Source organism: Brassica oleracea, chromosome C7 (assembly GCF_000695525.1).
Source record: "Brassica oleracea var. oleracea cultivar TO1000 chromosome C7, BOL, whole genome shotgun sequence".
Taxonomy (NCBI): Eukaryota; Viridiplantae; Streptophyta; class Magnoliopsida; order Brassicales; family Brassicaceae; genus Brassica; species Brassica oleracea.
In genome coordinates this window covers 34,710,936-34,729,399 of record NC_027754.1, presented here as the reverse complement: position 1 = coordinate 34,729,399, position 18,464 = coordinate 34,710,936, and the positions used below count along the sequence as shown (strand labels likewise).

The 18,464-nt window shown below is 34.3% G+C and overlaps 3 protein-coding genes across 4 annotated transcripts; 1 reads left to right on the top strand and 2 right to left on the bottom strand.

Moving 5' to 3' along the window:
• Positions 1-9,080: 9,080 nt before the first annotated feature.
• Positions 9,081-9,696, top strand: LOC106305235 (putative defensin-like protein 80). The gene is made up of 2 exons (XM_013741612.1): positions 9,081-9,220; positions 9,431-9,696. The coding sequence occupies exons 1-2, from the start codon at positions 9,154-9,156 to the stop codon at positions 9,610-9,612; spliced, it is 249 nt and encodes an 82-aa protein (XP_013597066.1). The 5' UTR covers positions 9,081-9,153; the 3' UTR covers positions 9,613-9,696.
• A 241-nt stretch (positions 9,697-9,937) lies between these two features.
• On the bottom strand, positions 9,938-13,810 carry LOC106303155 (LRR receptor-like serine/threonine-protein kinase RCH1). Its single transcript, XM_013739496.1, is given in 8 exon segments — positions 9,938-10,289; positions 11,812-11,918; positions 11,921-11,958; positions 12,218-12,789; positions 12,792-12,822; positions 12,939-13,362; positions 13,364-13,431; positions 13,804-13,810. Coding segments are annotated over 8 exon segments (1,599 nt in total).
• On the bottom strand, positions 13,708-17,524 carry LOC106306238 (probable disease resistance RPP8-like protein 2). 2 transcript variants are annotated; one of them, XM_013742781.1, is made up of 5 exons: positions 17,368-17,524; positions 16,164-17,074; positions 15,915-16,061; positions 14,044-15,747; positions 13,708-13,943 (listed from the first exon to the last, which is right to left on the bottom strand). In XM_013742781.1, exons 2-4 carry the CDS (start codon positions 17,062-17,064, stop codon positions 14,063-14,065), a joined length of 2,733 nt encoding a protein of 910 aa, XP_013598235.1. In that variant the 5' UTR covers positions 17,065-17,074; positions 17,368-17,524; the 3' UTR covers positions 13,708-13,943; positions 14,044-14,062. The 2 variants fall into 2 exon arrangements, with proteins under 2 accessions (XP_013598235.1, XP_013598236.1); XM_013742782.1 differs by having other exon boundaries at positions 17,327-17,511.
• Positions 17,525-18,464: the final 940 nt, after the last annotated feature.

The following is an 18,464-nucleotide window of genomic DNA, read 5'->3' as shown; positions in this document are numbered from 1 at the left end:
TGGACCAACACCAAGAAGAAACATAAACAAAACTAAAAACAACCCAGAAATTAATTCAAAGAACAATGTCAACTCTTCCATAGCAAATCATAGAGATCAATTCTTACTCTTTGGGAGTTTTTAATATTTTTCTTAACTGGAACCTCCAAATATCAGAATCGTTGTCTGCAAGAATTTCAGACAGATAAGAATTCAATCATGATATGCTTGGGCTCTGTCACCAAATCAATATCTGAAACTCACCATTAACAAACACAAAATTTGATGGCTGAACACGATGGTAATCAAAAAGTTACTTAAACGCTCAGCCTTGAAATCAGAAAGAAGAAGAGAGGAGTTCACCATTCTTCTCAAAGAAAGTTGTAAGGGTTTTTACAACTGTGAGTAATGAAAGGATGAAGTTTACGGGGCTGTCCATCTTGATCAGCCTGTCACTCAGCACACGTACTCAATTGAATCGTGATTTATAAAAGGACCTCACATTGATAACAATCTGGGTAATCGTGAGAGAATTGCAAACGGTGTGAAAATATCAATGTAACAATTGCAAGATCCGAGAAAAGAGCTTACTGCAATTTTTTTTTAACAGACGATCTTAATTCTGGGTAAGTCTTTCTTCATCTTCCTAGGTTTCGGAGGTTCAGATTCGTGTCAGTACCTGGACGAGGCTGGTTAGCTCGGTTAACTGAATGGCTACGGTTCTAGTCACATGTGTTTTGAAAGCTAAATATAAAAAGTTAGAAAATAAGTGAGGAGAGCGATGAGATTTGGGTGAGATTACGTTAATACCAAACCATGGGTGTAGTTTTTACAGATTAGGTTTTTTGATTTAGGATAGATTTAGGTTAAGAGATAGAGCTTTATATAAGAGAAGTATCAAGGGGAGATGGATCACACAATTAAAGATACTAATTTCAATCAAGATCTCCTCATGTGAATTCCTCCTCGAACCCAAAGCATCTTCCTCCATCGAGGAAGACGAAGAAGAAGAACGTGATCTCGGAGTCCTATTATTCGTCACCCTATTCCTCCTCTTATACTCAACCAACACAAACCATATGCAACACACACTGCAACGCATACCCCAAGAGCCAATCTCCTCATGTGAATTCCTCCTCGAACCCAAAGCATCTTCCTCCATCGAGGAAGACGAAGAAGAAGAACGTGATCTCGGAGTCCTATTATTCGTCACCCTATTCCTCCTCTTATACTCAACCAACACAAACCATATGCAACACACACTGCAACGCATACCCCAAGAGCCAAACCCTAAGCGGCATGATCGGATGCTCATTCCTCGCCATCACCAGAATAGCCCCAGCCACCGAGACAAACGCCAGGTTCCACACTATGTCAAGCACCACGATGGGCTTCGAGTAGGCCCAATCGCTCTGCCTCTCCTCGAGCTGCTCCGCGGCGGCCTCCCTAACGACCATAGACGGCTCCCGCATCGCGCGCCTTCCGCCGCTGCTCGCTCGGCTCAGCAGCCTCGCGGCTTCCCTCAGCCCTGGTCTCCTCACGGATGATGATCTCTGTTGTTCTCCTCCTCTGTTGCTGTTGCTTCCCTCGTTCTCGTCGCCGCTCAGAAGCAGAGGCGTTGGATCGATGGCGTTTGATGACGGTGGCGGCGGCGAGAAGATGAAGTGGAAGAGTCGAGGGGGTGGGGGTGGGGAGACTATAGACGCTGGGAAAAACAGATTTGGCCCTAATGATAATCTGAATAGAGCCAATATGAAAGTGTCAATAGAGCCCATACGAAAGCCATTATGACGTGTCAAAAAAAAGTGCTCTGATTGGACGATTTTCTGATCCTAGATGGCATAGCTCAGGAGGCTTGTTATTCTCCTTTTAATAGTGTTAGATTCAAATAAACATTTTTTGATTGATGAATTTTCTAGTGTTTGAGAAAATGTTAGGCGTTAAGCACGGCGACTCAACACCTAACGTCTAAAATAATTAGTCAGACGTCTAAAACTGTATAATGTCACACATCCATTGTTTAACATATGTAGATTTGTTATGTGTATCATTCAATTCAAATCCTACTTAAAAGCATATTGTTCTCATGCTATGACTCAAACGCCTCTTGAAATTTATTCATCTTATTAGGAATTGATATGTGTCTCCACGCGGATGCTTGATTTAACTTGTGTTCAACGTAAACTCATAAACCGTTGGTTTTACAAAAAAATCCCACGTATATTGTTTTGTTATTTATATATAGAGTAAAATATATTATTTTATAATATAGATGTTTTATAATAATTTTTTTTATTTACACATAATATTATATTAAAAAATTTATAACTTTATGCAATTTGATGTAATTGTACTATTCATTTATTAACATGTTTTTTTTGTTAATTTATTTTAAAATGAAACAGAATACTAATTTTTTAATTGTTTACGTTAGTCTTCTATGAATTATTATTAATTTTATGGTATTTTATTTTCTTGAAAATTGAACTCTCAAAAATTTTATACTTGACTAAACTAAATAAGGTAATTTTATATCTTAAAATTGTTTTATAATATATACTGCATATTTCAGTTTGTGTTTTCATTTTCACCACAAAGAAACAACGACCACTGTAATTAATTAATTTAAATTTATTTTAAATGCAGTAGTAGAATCTATAATAAAAAGAAATATAAAAATGAAGTGTTTGATTTATTGTAAATGCAATGGCTAAGTGTGTAAATAAAAGAAAGTATATAATCTGCTATCCATGTTTCTAAACATTTTTTATTTATATTGTTATCCATGTTTCCAAGCACTTATTGAATGTACTTATACTTTAATAATATAGATAAACTTTTAAATTTTTTTATAAAAGGTTCTTAATAAAATCATTAAATAAAATTTATAAAAACGTTTTACAAAGTTTTATTTTTATAAAAAGTTTAAAACGTCTGTAAACTTTTTAGTTTTATTAAATTTTTTAATTAAAAAAAACTAAACTTTTCAATTTTAACGTTTTTAAAACATTTTTTTTCCTTTTATTAAACTTTTTAAAACTCAATTGAACTTTTAAATTTTGTTTAGTGTTTAATTTGATTAATCAATGATTAGTTTTGAGATTATGAACAAAATTATACTAAACGCGTAGTTTAAGAATGATATTATACCAAAGGGACAACCATACTATTTTTTTGTTCTGTTTTGAGAAATTTCTCTTAAAACTATTGGTTTATGTTAATTACTTTTTTGGTTTGTCATAATCTGATAAAAATGTATTGACAGAAAACATATATTTAGTCTTTAGTCTTTTTAATATATATTATGTTGTTTTAGTTATATTTTGAGGAAGACCAGGTGAATCTCAAACCTATTGGCAAGATCGACAGAACAAAGTCCTAACTTACTAGATTTGACACTGAAACAACCATGATCAGCAAGGCTTATTGAAGAGACTAGGTGAATCTCAAACCTATTGGCAAGATGAATATGATAAGATGTAGTCGGCATCGGGGTCAGGTTCACCTACACAAAGACACTGAATATGCTAAGATGTGATGATAGAGAAAAATTCGTAATCGATCCAAGCCTACGGACGTCGACAAGCATATGCCTTTTCTTTATTTGAACCAGTGACATGCATATTCCTTTTCTTTAACAATTTGCTAGTAAAAACTGAAAAAAAGAAATAAGCGTTAGAAGCGAGATGGACTGCTCTGTGCGCAAAGCCTTGCCTTTCCCCAACTGGCATAGTATCAATCCCCCTCTTTCCATGGATCCTCTGGACTATATGGAAGGAGCGCAACAAATTTGTTTTAAGCGGCAGCTCTAATTCACCTGCAGAAGCTCTCACCATAGCAATCAAAGCGGCCAAGGAATGGGATCGCACACAAAGTAACGAGAAGGGCTCTTCTCCACAAACGTCTCCCGCACCTGCGATCTACCAATCATCTTCGCCGACAGCAGTGATTCGAACTGATGCTGCCCGGCGGAAGGTAAGAAAGCAGGACTTGGATGGACAGTGCAATCATCATCGAGTCAGATCCACGAGAAGAAACGATGCGGCATGTTGCTTCCCCTCTGATGGCGGAAGGTGGCGCCATACGTGAAGCGCTGATATTCTGTAGATCTCGCGGACTACATCCATGCAGACTAGAATCCAACTATTCTCAGCTGATCAAAGCCATAAATCGAAAGGAACCAATATTGGAGCTCCATGGTGTGCTTTAAGACATAGCCAATTTGTGATCTTCCCCAACTTTTTCTGTCTCATTCTCTTGGATTCCTAGGAACCAAAATGTTGTTGCTGATTCTCTAGCTAAAGAAGCTCTTTGTATGGTTCAGAGTTTTATGGCCCTCACCTAACTCTTGGTTTGAAAAGTTAATGAAAGTTTTGTGTTAAAAAAAAAAAGCCTGAAGATGCTATTTTCATATTCCTCTAATTATGTAAAGGAGCCAAAAACATTTCAGCTCTGAACTCGTATAACTGAGGACCAACTCTGCTTTCTTCTACAATAATATGATCGAGAAAAACCAAGTTATTTATTCACATTTGTACTCTCTATCGAATATATTATATATATATATATGAGCTTGTTACATTCGTCAACACTACAAAGATTAAAGTTTCAAAAAAAAAAGCACTGCAAAGATTATTAAAAAGGTAATCTCTTTGATCATGTGCATCGCTCACACGACGAGTCGATATAGTCCTCAGCATTCGGGTATTCGGTTCGGTTTCATATAGGAACCAGAATATCATTCTTATATTTAATAGGTACTTATGAAATTTCGGTTCGGTTTCGGGTACCCGTTTAATATATGAATCAAATATATATATATATATATATAAAATATATTAGTTAATATGTTAATCTAATATTTGATTTAATGGTTACACACTTGCACATTCGTCTATCGAACTAGAGTACAAGTCACTAAATTGCTGGTTTTATAAGTATTTACTATATTTTAATATAGAATACAATATATATATATATATATATGTATAATATAATAGAGTACATAAAAGTTTCTGTGGTCTGGTGGTAACAATGTTTTCACCCTTCATGTCCAATCCGGTTTCCAAGTGAGGTTAATGACATTTTACCTTATATTGAAAGGTGATACTTGTTTTTTCGGATATTCGGGTATCCGTTCGGTTTTTGGTTCGGTTCCAGTATAGTTCGGTTATTCGGATATAGAAATATAGGAACTATTTGGGTATTTTAGGATTTCGGTGCGGTTTCGGTTTCAGGTAATTCGGTTCGATTCTAGTTCAGTTTTTCGGTTCTGTTTTGTTTGCCCGGGACTAGCTCGATGTTTACAGTGCCATGTTTGGACAGGGTACACTTATGCGCCGATTGAAGAAAAAATATTACCTCACCTTATAGCTAGTCATTGTATGTGCAAGACTCTTCATGTTTTTTTTTTAAAGACTCTTCATGTACATCATCAGCTGTACAAAAGAGCTTTAAGTATTAGTTCGATAGGACTATTATAATTTCAACCTTACTAATTTTCCTTTTCTCCTTATATATGAGATATACATCTTAGATAACGTGAAATTATCATTGGATGAATATTTTATTTTATAAGATCTGACTAAGATGAGATCATATGTTAAAATATTAAAAGGTTCATAGTATATTAGGTATACAGATTTATAGTACGAAAGTCAAAGTTCTTGTATAGTAATTCATTTGTTTGCCAAACAATAATTATATACAAATTCATTTTTCTACCAAAATGTATAGGTTTGAATCTGACATGTAATAAATAAATATGACTAAAATTTCACAAGTGGACCTATATAAGGAGCTTCAAATATATTGAAATACTCCAGAAGATCCAATAAAAAACATTCTCAAGATTTTACAGATACCATAGAAATAATTTATTGAGGAAAACAAAACATGGATGTTTGGAGATCTCCATATGCTTTCATTGCAGTTTCTGTCATAGTAATGTTCCTTATCATAGGTACAACTGATACCAAATTATATTCATGCTTAGATATATTTATCAGGATATGAAGATTATGCAAAATTAATTTTCTGAAAATCTCAAAGCATTCTTGCTCATGTAATTTTTATTTAAAGATTTCAGAAGTTTATAAGAATGCAGTTAAAGTAACCGCATGTATACTTGGGCTTTGGGTTACTAACATAAAAAAATATTTACAGGATCAGAAGCAAGATCAGGGTTAAATGATGAATGTCCAGGGGTATGTCATTCCGATATTGTACCAGACTGCGATACACTCTGCATTAGCTTAGGGTTTACTGGAGGCTTCTGTAAAGGATTAACGTGTTGCTGCAATCCCAAATCCCCTAAAACCCTAAATATACCTCCTCCTTAATTTTATTGTTTGTTAATCTCAATTATGAAATAAAAACTAATAAAGCTCAAAAGTTTGACTAAGACTAATGTTCCTTCCTTTTTATTTCTTCGTTGCATTCGCATAATAAAATTGATGTTGGAACTCGTTTTTGACAAAGTGGTGTGGACCATTTTTCCGATGGGTTTTTTCGACGGAGACGTCTGTCGGAAGAACATGAATTTGAGTACGATGTAATCGTCACCGTGAACACTATGAGTTAGTGTATTTGTTGGTCAAAATCGGAGTTGTTTTGAATGAGAAATGGAGATCCAAAGTGGATGATTTACAAAGCTTATAAAGCTTTAAATTTGGCTAAGTATAAAAAATTAGCAAATGTTTCACTTTGAGTATTTGAATTTAGATTTGAGTTTGGATTTGTTAATGAGACATTTTTCTATTAACATATCATTATAAACTTTATTTAAGATGATCTTTTGTGTTTGTTTATACACGAGAAAGCAAATTCATTTAAATAAATATATTATTGTTTCAAAACAAAATATATTTGTATTGCCGTTAGTTGTTATCAAAAGAGTCAATGGAGAATCATGTCTTCATTATGACATTGATATCTGAATTAACTCTCCATAAAAACACCACGTCGGTTTCTTTTGTTGAAACTATAAAGGTGACAATGTTAATACTCATTCAATACAGGTTCATACGAACATTATAAAAAAAGAATTCTCCCACTTTGAATATTTGATTCTTTATTTGTTGTGTCTTCTCTTCTCTTCTTTTCTTTTTCGAGTCTGATAATATACACAAAACTAGTTTCGTCAGGCTTCTGATAGAGTGGCGCAAATCAGAAGATTTTTGCAGTTGTATCTTGTGACTCATTACGTTATCGAACCGTCGCACTACGGGACATATTTTGAGTTAAGGAAAGAGATAATATCTCGCCTCTGCAGTTGAATCATCTTTTTTCTTAATCTTTGGTATAATCTTATCAATTTTATTCTTTACAATATTCAGTTTTCCGTAGTTTATATAATATGGTCCTATCAATTGATATATAAATAATTCATATTGAACAAAAGAGTCATTTCTACATAGTATATTCTAGTTGGTTCTGTTTAAACTTTTTTTGATTTTGAAACAGAGTTAATCACAACATCACATAGATACCCACAATCTTTAGAAGAAGAAAACTTGTTACCTTCGAAATTTAATTACTCATCTATTTTATATTTGGTCAAACATTAGAAAAGAGTTTACCATTTAATGAAATTGATTAAAAAATTTCATATAAAAAATCATTTCATACTTTTCATATTAGATTGTATCTATTCCTATAAACTGAAATGTAATTATATTTTATTCTAAATTGATTAAAATCAGATTATTTCATAAGGTGTATTTGTTTGTTTTATTATCTTGTATAGTATATTTTGTAAAATTATGTAATTCAATATATGTTATTTGAAAACAAATAGGAAATTTTTGATTTGGGTTGCATAAGTGAACGTAACAAAAAAAATTTGAAAGTTCATGCACACATATCAACATTTAAAAGAAAATCATAAAAGTTATTAATATTTTGTTTTCAACTGTTCATGAATTTAAAATAATTTGTATTACATGAATAAAATAATTGAAGATTATTCTAAATAATAATATATCTTAATTATATCTCTAATTTTAACTTATAAGTATAAAATAATTGAAGATTGTTTTAAATTATAATATGTTTATCTTAATTAGATCTCTAAATTTCTTTTCAAGAATTTGCATAGTTTCTGTATATTGGTTTGCATATATTTATATCAAAAAGAACCACGCTTTAAAAAAAAAAGGCAAAATATATGCATATTTCTTTTTATTTATTAATGAAAATCCCTCATCAAAAAAATATTACTTTTTATTTTATTTTTTTCGGTTTTTATCTTCTTATATAAAAGATATTTTATATTTTGTATAATTTAATATATATTATTTTGAAAGAAAATGGAAAAACTAAAATTGTGATCAATTTGAATTTTCATAAGAAAACCTTATTATTAATATTTCAAATTTCACATGATATAAATATTTTTAAAGTAACTAACTCGTAATATTTTGTTATATTTTGGTTTCATTTGTTTATAGTTGCTAAGCCATTTTGTAATTTATATTCATGAAAATAAAACAAAATATTTTGAATAATATTAAATATAAGGATTTGGTTGATTAAGTTCTTATATTTCAGGTATATTTGATTGCATTAATTTTTGAATTGGTTCATAATTGGTTTCTGCCAGTATAATATTTTTGTATATTTTCAGTCTCACATTTTGGATAATATATTTTGTTTTAAATTAATCATAATATATAAATATTGCAAAATATTTTTTTTATAAAGATTTATTAAAATATTTTTATATTTATTTCCTTTCCTAAAAATTTGATCAAAAATATATTTATAGTAAAAAATAAAAAGTAAACACCTAAATTATTTTGTTTTGTGATTGTTGAACTGTAGTTATATATATCAACTTATTTATAACACCTGACTGATATTAGCTCATATATTCAAATATAAATAAATAACGGTCCTACTATATTAGGTATAAAGATTTTTAATACAAAAAGTAAATTTTATTCAATACTAATTCATTTGCTTGCCTAAAAAAGGTCAAATACTAATTCATTTTCTACCAAAAGTTATAGGTTTGAATCTGACCTGTAATAAATAAATTTGACTAAGATTTCATAAGTGATCCTATATAATTAAGGAGCTTCAGATATCTAGGAATACTCCAGAGATCCAAATAAAAAAACATTCACAGGATTTTACAGATACCATAGAAATAACTTATTAAAAAAACAAACCATGGATGTTCGGAGATCTCCATATGCATTCATTGCAGTTTCTGTAATAGTCATGTTCTTGATCCCAGGTCGGTTAACTAAAACAAAATAATATTGATCATGCTTATAATTATCAGGATATGACGATTATTCACAATTAAATTTCTAAATTCCTGAAAGTTTTAAAGCATTCTTTTTCTTATAAAGGTTTTAAAAGGTTTATAATGATGCAGCTAAAATAATTGCATTGATATAATGTATACTTGGTTTTGGGTTATTAACATAAAAATATTTTACAGGATCGGAAGCAAGAGCAAACTTAAATGATGATGTTTGTCCAGGGTTATGTTTTGCTGGAGCTGACCCAGACTGCAATACGCTCTGCCGTAACATGGGGTATCCTGGAGGCTACTGTTATAAGGGAGTAACTTGTTGCTGCAACCCTAAATCCTCTAAAGCCCTTAATATTCCTCCTCCTTAATTTTATTGTTTGTCAATCTCAATTAATTGATATTTTATATTATGAAATAAACACTAATAAAGCTCTAAAGTTTTACTAAGACTACTGTACCTTCCATTTTGTTTCTTCGTTGCGTTCACATAATGAAACTGATATAAAAACATAGTTCAGATCAAACAAAAAAGACATTTTCACATAGTATATTCCAGATTATTGTTCTGTTTTTATTTCTTGGTTTGTAACACAGAGTTAATCACAACGTCAAAGATAACCACAATCTCTAAAAGTAGAAAACTTGTTCCCTAAGAAATTTAATTACTCATCTATTTCACATTTGCTCTAAGCATTACAAGTAGTAGTAGAAAGAAGAGTACATCAAAGACGACGCAGAGAAACTCTTACTACTGTTTCTCAAATACTTAGCCGTTAGCTGCACAGCAGAGGAAGGTGAAGAATCATTTATTCGTTGTCCTCCATTGTTGTTACAGCTTCCCGAGCAACCATTATTCTCAACACCTTTCGTTGACTCCTCTCTTTCTTGACGTATCTCACTAAGCATAGCAGCCACATCTCTCATTGTGGGCCTGTCTTCAGGCATTGGGTTAACGCAGAGAAGTACAACTCCTAGGGTCTGCATCATCTCTTCAACCTCACACTCTGGTCTCGCTAGCAATCCTCTGTCGATTACTTGTATATCCACTACAAGAAAACACACGCTTAACGAGGAAAGTTAACGAGAAAAATCAATCCTCGTAAATTTACGTCGATTTTACGAGAAACTTACGTGGAAAAATAATGTCATCGTTATTTTCTCGTAAAGTAACGACAAAAGCGTTTCGTCGTAAAGTCGATGTAATTTGACGTGTCTTTTACAAGGAAATACTATTTCCTCGTAAATACGACGTAAATTTCGCGTGTTATTTACGAGGAAATAATTTATGTGTATTTAGCGAGGAAATTTTGAATCCACCAACTTTGTAGGTGTTACACGTTTTTTTTTTGCCAACTAATTAATTTTCGTCGTAAATTCATAGGAAAATTACAATTACCAGATTCGAAATTTCCTATGAATATGGATGTTTGAACATCATTTTAAACACACCAACAACAAAAAACGTGAAAGAAAAAAAAATGGCTGGCTCCGGGACTATTTACGAGTTGCGGAAGTGGATGTATATGCATAGAGATGCTAACGGGAGAGTGACGAAAGAATACCTTGCGGGCCTGGAGACATTTATGCATCAAGCAGATTCAACACCGCTCGCCCAAGAAAGTGGTAAGATGTTCTGTCCTTGTCGGAAATGCAACAATTCGAAACTGGCAAATCGTGAAAATGTTTGGAAGCATTTAATAAATAGAGGTTTCACGGCAAATTACTATATCTGGTTTCAACATGGAGAAGGTTTTAATTATGATCAGAATGAAGCTAGTAGTAGTAATAGCAATTTTCAGGAAAAAGAACCGGTTGATCATCATTTGCATAATGAACATAGTTACCATCAGGAGGAGATGGTAGATTATGATAGGGTTCATGATATGGTAGCTGATGCATTCGTAGCTCATGATGAAGATGAAGAACCTAATATAGATGCAAAAAAGTTTTACGAAATGTTAAACGCGGCGAATCAACCACTTTACAGTGGTTGTAGAGAAGGTCTCTCTAAATTGTCGTTAGCTGCTAGAATGATGAATATTAAAACTGATCACAATCTACCTGAAAGTTGCATGAACAAATAGACGGACTTGTTTAAAGAGTATTTGCCGGAAGACAATGTGTCTGCTGATTCTTATTATGAGATTCAGAAACTGGTTTATAGTCTTGGGTTGCCTTCGGAGATGATAGATGTTTGCATCGACAACTGCATGATCTATTGGGGAGATGATGAGAAGCTAGAAGAATGTCGATTCTGCAAGAAGCCACGATTCAAGCCGCGAGGACGGGGACGTAATAGGGTACCGTACCAAAGGATGTGGTACCTACCAATTACAGACAGATTGAAAAGATTGTATCAATCAGAGCAGACTGCTGGAAAGATGAGATGGCATGCCGAACATACTCAGACGGATGGTGAGATGACTCATCCATCAGATGCAAGAGCCTGGAAACATTTCAACAAAGTACATCCGGATTTCGCTAGCAATAGCCGAAATGTGTATGCACATATGGATTTAGTCTTCAATCTCACACTCTGGTCTCGCTAGCAATCCTTTGTCGATTACCTCATCTTCTTGACCCAGTCTACTATGTGTAGTCCGTCTTGTATTGTTGGATCGATATGTTGCTTCCCCATTAGTACCTCTAGTACCACGACTCCATAGCTATATACACGTCACTTTTCTCTCTTATGTTCAATCAATATCCATATTCTGCATAGTATAAGAAGTATAATACTGTTTTCTAAAAAAATCAACGGCTATTTTATTACTCAAAGTTGATGTGATAACTTGATGCAGTATAAGACTGTGTCATGCGAACCTATTATGTGTGATTGATATATGTTGCTACTAACTAGAGATGTGCATATGATTGAAATGTGGAAAACCAAACAAATAAACCGGAATGTCTACGGATACTTGACTACTACTAATAATAATCTAGTGTATATGATTGAAATGTGGAAAGTACCTGGAGTTATGTAACCATAGGAACCAGCAATTTTTTTGGAAGAACGAGCAAAGTCTCCATCGTCAACAAGCTTAGCAAGACCAAAATCTCCAATATAAGGCTCCAAATCAGGACCAATGAGAATATTATTAGCCTTGATGTCTCTATGAACAATGGGAGGAACACAGTCATGATGTAAGTAAGCCAGACCCTGAGCTTCAACAAGTATAATCCTGTACCTAACCTCCCATCCTAAGCTACATTCACCACTCCTCTCGTGCAGCAAACTTTCCAAATTCCCATTCGACATATAATCATACATAAGAAGTCTCGTGTTCTTGTTCCAACAACATCCCAAGAACCTGACTATGTTCTTGTGTCTGATAGAACCAAGTGTCTTGAATTCAGCTGAGAATGAGTCTGGAACTCCTGATGTCTTAGTAACTGTTGATGTCACTGGCCAGAGCTTTTTCACTGCGATGACTTCTTGGTTAGGCATTTCTGCTCTGTACACTACTCGAGAGCAACCTTTCCCTATAACATTACTTTCTACCAAACACTTGAGTACATGTTCAACCGTGAAGTTGAGTTTCTAACCCTTAAAACCGCTAACATGCCTAATACAGCTAGATTAGCAACCCAATGGCTATCTTGAGTCCCTGAGAGTGCACAAAATCTTCACCAGGCTGCGTGTTGAACCGTGTACCATTACTAACTAAACAAGACCTGAAGCCTTTGGAACAGAGTCCATTATTCGCTGTCAAACTGATTAGCAATCCAATGGCTATCTTGAGTACTTGAGAGTGCACAAAATCTTCACCAGGTTGTGTGCTTAGCCGTGTACCATTACTGAAAAAACAAGACCTGAAGCCTTTGGAACAGAGTCCATTATTCCCTTCCATCTCTTCTTCTATCATCTGTCTGAACACTTTACTGTCTGGAAGGTAACCTGAGAATCTGTTGTGAGAGATGTTCAAAGAAACCAAGTTTTTAAGACCGGACAGGGAAAAGAGGTGGCCTGAAAGCATGTTGTACGATATATCCAGCACGGATAATCGGTTAAGAGCTGAGATCCTCGCCGGGATGAAGCCATCTAATGAGTTCCAGCTCAAATTTAAGGCAATGTCTAGATTTTCAATGTCAAAGAGTTCTTCAGGTATGGTTCCAAGAGATGTTGTTACTGCTGAGATCAAGAAGCTGAAGATTCGTGCATTGACCAAGAGATGTTGTTACTGCTGAGATCAAGAATGTGGTTTTGCATAATAGTTTGTGTCAATACAGTAAGGATTGTAAGATGGTTTGTATTCGAGACCTGAGCCGAGCGTTTAAGACTCTTCCTCGTTTCAAGAGTAAAACTCCGTGTATTACTACACTAATGCCTATCAATTAGCCAAAAGATAAACAATTTTCTGTGACCGATGTTTATACTATCAAGGTAATTGTATATATTAGGTTAACTAGATGTTTGGTGTCAAAGCTGTTGACTCCTCCATCTTCGTTAAACCAAATGATAAAAACATGTTCAATGATCACTATCAAAGCATTGTCATACAAAAAAGGGAGACATTGAAGAAAATATGGTTCGACATACAGAATGTATTTCAAACTTCGCATTACAGCGAGTGAGCATGGAATAGATAAATGGAATATCGCAGACAAGAAGCAAACTTTATACATCAACACTAACAAAAACGACTTATATATCCCATCACACAATGAATAGTGGGTACTGATTCTGAGTAGGTTCCTGTGAAAAGCAAATAATAAAAAGGTTAGATAGTTGAGACTTTCACACTAAACTTCAGAGGATACATAACCAACAAAACGAACAATATGAAACATTATACCTGAGACGTTTTATTCTCCTTAGTAGTTGAATTGAACACTAGGAATGTGTTGGACTTTGTAGTAACTTTCCCCACCTGATTCCAATTTCTCATTCCACTCCTTGTCCATACCTGAAATTTCCAGTTCCTTTAAAGAGATTATATACTTCAGCCCTTCCGGTATCTCCTTCAACTTGTAACATGCCCATATAGACAAGGTACGAAGACATGGCACCGACCCTTCTTCGATTTCCCACCCTTCCAACTCTATTAGACTCCTTAAAAATAGCTCACGTAATTGAGGGAATCCACCTTTTGAACACACCATTTTCCTCCCCACGAAAGCGCTGAAGCCTAATTCAACAGACTGTAAATGAAGCAACTTTTCCAGAATCGGTAGTGGGTCCTCCTCCATTATGCAATTACCTAGAGATATGCGTGAAAGGTTGGGAGGGAATCGAGAGTGCTCAGGGAGCCTTGGCATATGCATCCACATATCTAAATCCCTTAGATGAATGAAATTCCAAATGAAATCCACTTCACAAGCCTCATCGGATTGGTTGAAGGAGGTCAACCTAAGCGTCTCTAGGTTTCTTAATTCACGGAGAGATGACGCTAGATTTTCAGAAGCATACTTGCCTCTGACAAATACGCCGAGAGTCCTGAGCCTAGTCATACTACGGAGGTCTCTGATGCTACAATTTCTCGAATCGAACCCCCACAAAGACTCCAGGTTCACAAGATTACTCAATTCCAACTTTGTTTTATCATCCATAGAATCGGGTAGCCACAGGTACCTCAACTCTACCATCTCTTTAAAGATATTTGGCACATGAACTATCTCCATGGAGTATAATTTCAAATATAGTAGAAGCTTCAGATTCCGTAGAGAAGAAGGTAGATGACTTATGTTAGTCATGTATAAGCTCAAAAATCTCAAATGAATGAGCTTTTCAATGCTAGAAGGTATTCTCACTCCAAACTTGGCTTCACTCAGATCTAACACCCTAAGTAATTGTAAATTTTGGAATCCTTGAACTGACTGCTCCAACAAGTTGCTGTCGGGTTCAAAACCCAAAACAGATCTAGCCTTTTTGTTGCTTTTACATCCCAGCATATTAAGTGCATTACCACCATGTACTACGAGTCTGCGAGATCTACGAGTATGAGCATTGACAGTAGAAGTGGAAGTAGTAGGGGCTTTGATGACTTGAAGAAAGTTCTCTTTTTTGGCTTCATATAAGCATACTCCTCTCATCATGTCATGCATTTGACAAGATTCCCATCTCCAACCCGAAAACTCCTTCTCAGCGATAACCATATTTCTCCTTACTAACTCTTCCAAGTATTCTTCTCCACTCTCTTGAATGGTTGGTTCATCGCAGCTTGACGTTATTATTCCTTCGGCTGCCCATAAATAATACAGTCTATCCACTTGTATCTTGTAATCTTCAGGGAAATAAGCTAGGCAAAGAAAGCACTGCTTTAAATGCATTGGCAAATCTTCATAGCTCAGATACAATACTCGGTAAACCGAATCTTGTTTGTTGTCATCTGAGCGAATGATCTGAGTTTGAATATTTTCATATACTCTTTTCCACTCTTCAACCGTATATTTCTTGTTAGCTAACAAGCCTCCCAGCACTTTAACAGCTAACGGTAGCCCTCCACAATTTTTAACCATTTTTTTACCCATAGCTTCCAGTTCTTTATCAACACTAAATTCTGCAAAAAAAAAGAGCATATATTATAAGATAATAGCCATGAACCATATATGTCTATCCCAGAAGATAAATTAGTGAACTACTCCACAATATTTTTGATAATAGGAGGTACGAGATATCACATTATGTGTCGTAACGGATTAATAAGATTCTTATATATAAACGTACCAGTTTTGTCTCTTCTAGATAATGCTCTCTGCTCACATAGCTCCCAACTTTCCTCGGGAGTAAGGATTGTTGGTGTAAAGGCAAAACATGTTGGGTCTGCATGTAAACCAACACCTTCATCGCGAGAAGTAAGAATCATTTTCCAACCTGCAAATTATATTTTCTTTTATGTCAGGTAGGGATTAAAAGGCATTTATGAAACTGCTAAGGGAAGCACTTAAGTAAAGTATGAAAATTTAAAGAGCTCGCCTCTTTCATGGGGGAAAACGTCCTTTATTCTATCCCAGTCTTCATTTTTCCATACATCATCGATGACAATTAAATGTCTAGATGTTCCCAGCAATAGAAAGAGCTCTGCCTGGAGTTTATTCTCATCCATCTGTTTGATGTTCTCATCATGTGGTCTAAGATCTTGCAAGATCTTTTGCCAAATATCCTTCCGTTGAAACTCTTTTGAAACACATACCCATGCGAATCCATCAAAATGACGTCGAACAATGTCATGATGATAAACTTGTCTCGCCAGCGTGGTTTTACCAATACCACCCATCCCTGATATGGAAACCACTTGAATGTTATCATTCTCCACCAAATGACCAACCAGTTCTTCAACACTCTCTTCCACCCCAACAAGGCCCTTTTCAGAACTCTTAGGAAATGTTTGTCGGATCTCCCTCTGCACCCTTTGTCTCTCTTTTAGAGACAGTGAACGACCATCATTCATGATTTCTTTTATTCCAAAGCTCTGCATGTCCGCAACAACCTCAGACATTCTCCTAGTTATGCCTTCAATGTCAATAGAAATATCTCGGCGCTCCACTAAGAAACAAGAAAGCCCTTTCACACGCCGCTTGATCCCTTTTTCGTTACCACTAGATTCTTTCAAAAGAAAGGATTCAATTATATCTTCAGCATCGTAAACAATGTCTTTGACATCTTCTACGAAGTTTCTCACAACTTCGTGTTTATGTTTCTTGGCATCTGCATCTTTCAACAATGACTGTAACTTTCTCATATGACGTTCTAGATCATCAACATGCTCATGCACTCCCTGCAATCGCTCAGATTCTCGACTCAGGAGGTCCCAGAGTTTCTCCATTCCAAAGGACACAACTCCCTCAACCATCGCTGACAAAACTACCTCAGCCATCACTGATTTCCTGTTCCAACGTCAACACATAAGCCAACAAAATAATACAAATATCAATCAGAGGAACTTTTTTTTAAACTTATTTTATATCAAACAAACTAATAATAAGATTTGAGTAAATGCCTTAAATTCGTGAAACAAGATTTTCTGATAATCCAAATAATTTATTTTATTTTTAAATCTGATTCGACCATAACAGAGGACAAAAGACAGATCAAAGCAAGTTAAGTCGAAAAATATGATGTAGAAAAACATGATTTACCTTTTATGAAACAGATTGCAACTAAGTTCTATCTGATTTACCTTTCAGCGACGTTCTTTGCAAGAAGAGATATGAGTTGCAATGAAAGAGCAAGTCAACTTTTGCAGTCGCTTCTATCTGTAATAATGCATTTGCTTTAGGCTAAGAATGGTAGGTGGGAAAACTAGTGGGCGGTTACACAAGGGGTGGGGCATCCACCTTCTATTACCACTCACATATCAACTATGCAATTTTAAAATGAGATAGAACCATACACGAGCAGTAAAAATTAGTGGATTATACACCCAAACAATAAAGAAACGCCTTTTACCTGTGAAAGAAGGGTAGCATACACTCTGTGCCCTTTTATTTGTTTAAAAAAAAAAAAAAAACACTCTGTGCCTTTTTCTTTTCTTTTTTTTTTCAAAAAATATTAGATAATGTAAAATATTATTAAAGTAAAAAAAAAATTACAATACATTATTCATGAAACATAACTCTCTTTGCTTTTTCTTCAAAATCATTTATCAACTTAGAATAATCAAGTTTTTCCCCTAATTCATGCTCTGTTGATATCATCGACAATCCATTCAAACGGTCTTGAAACATAATCAAACGTAGACAATTCGTCTGACATACTTAAGCATATCATTAGCTTGAAATTTCATCACTTCATCTTGTCTGCTTTTCTTCCTATTTTGTAATCCACTTGGTTGATTTCTTATTCTATTTCCTGGAAGCATTCTCTAAAGACAACATTTCAAAAACATTAAAAACATAATTTAGATAACATACACCAATACATTACATATGCTAGAACATAAAACAAGTAAATAACAATCATAATTTAAGCAAATTTCAGATTTTCTCACAATTTTTTTTTTAAAACAAGAAATAAAAGAATAGGAAAAACTTACATAGATTCAGAGAAGGTGGAGTATAATTGATCTGCATAGAAGAATAAACAAGAAGCTTGAAAATCCTGATATCCGTAATTCCATGAATCAAAGCAAATACTAAAATGTGATATCCGTAAAAAACGAATCAAATCACAAATACTATTTTTTAAGAACAGATATCCGATCTGATCCGTTATATGCATATATATATATATACTTAAAGAATTATATATATAAGCTATATCAATATTATATTTATA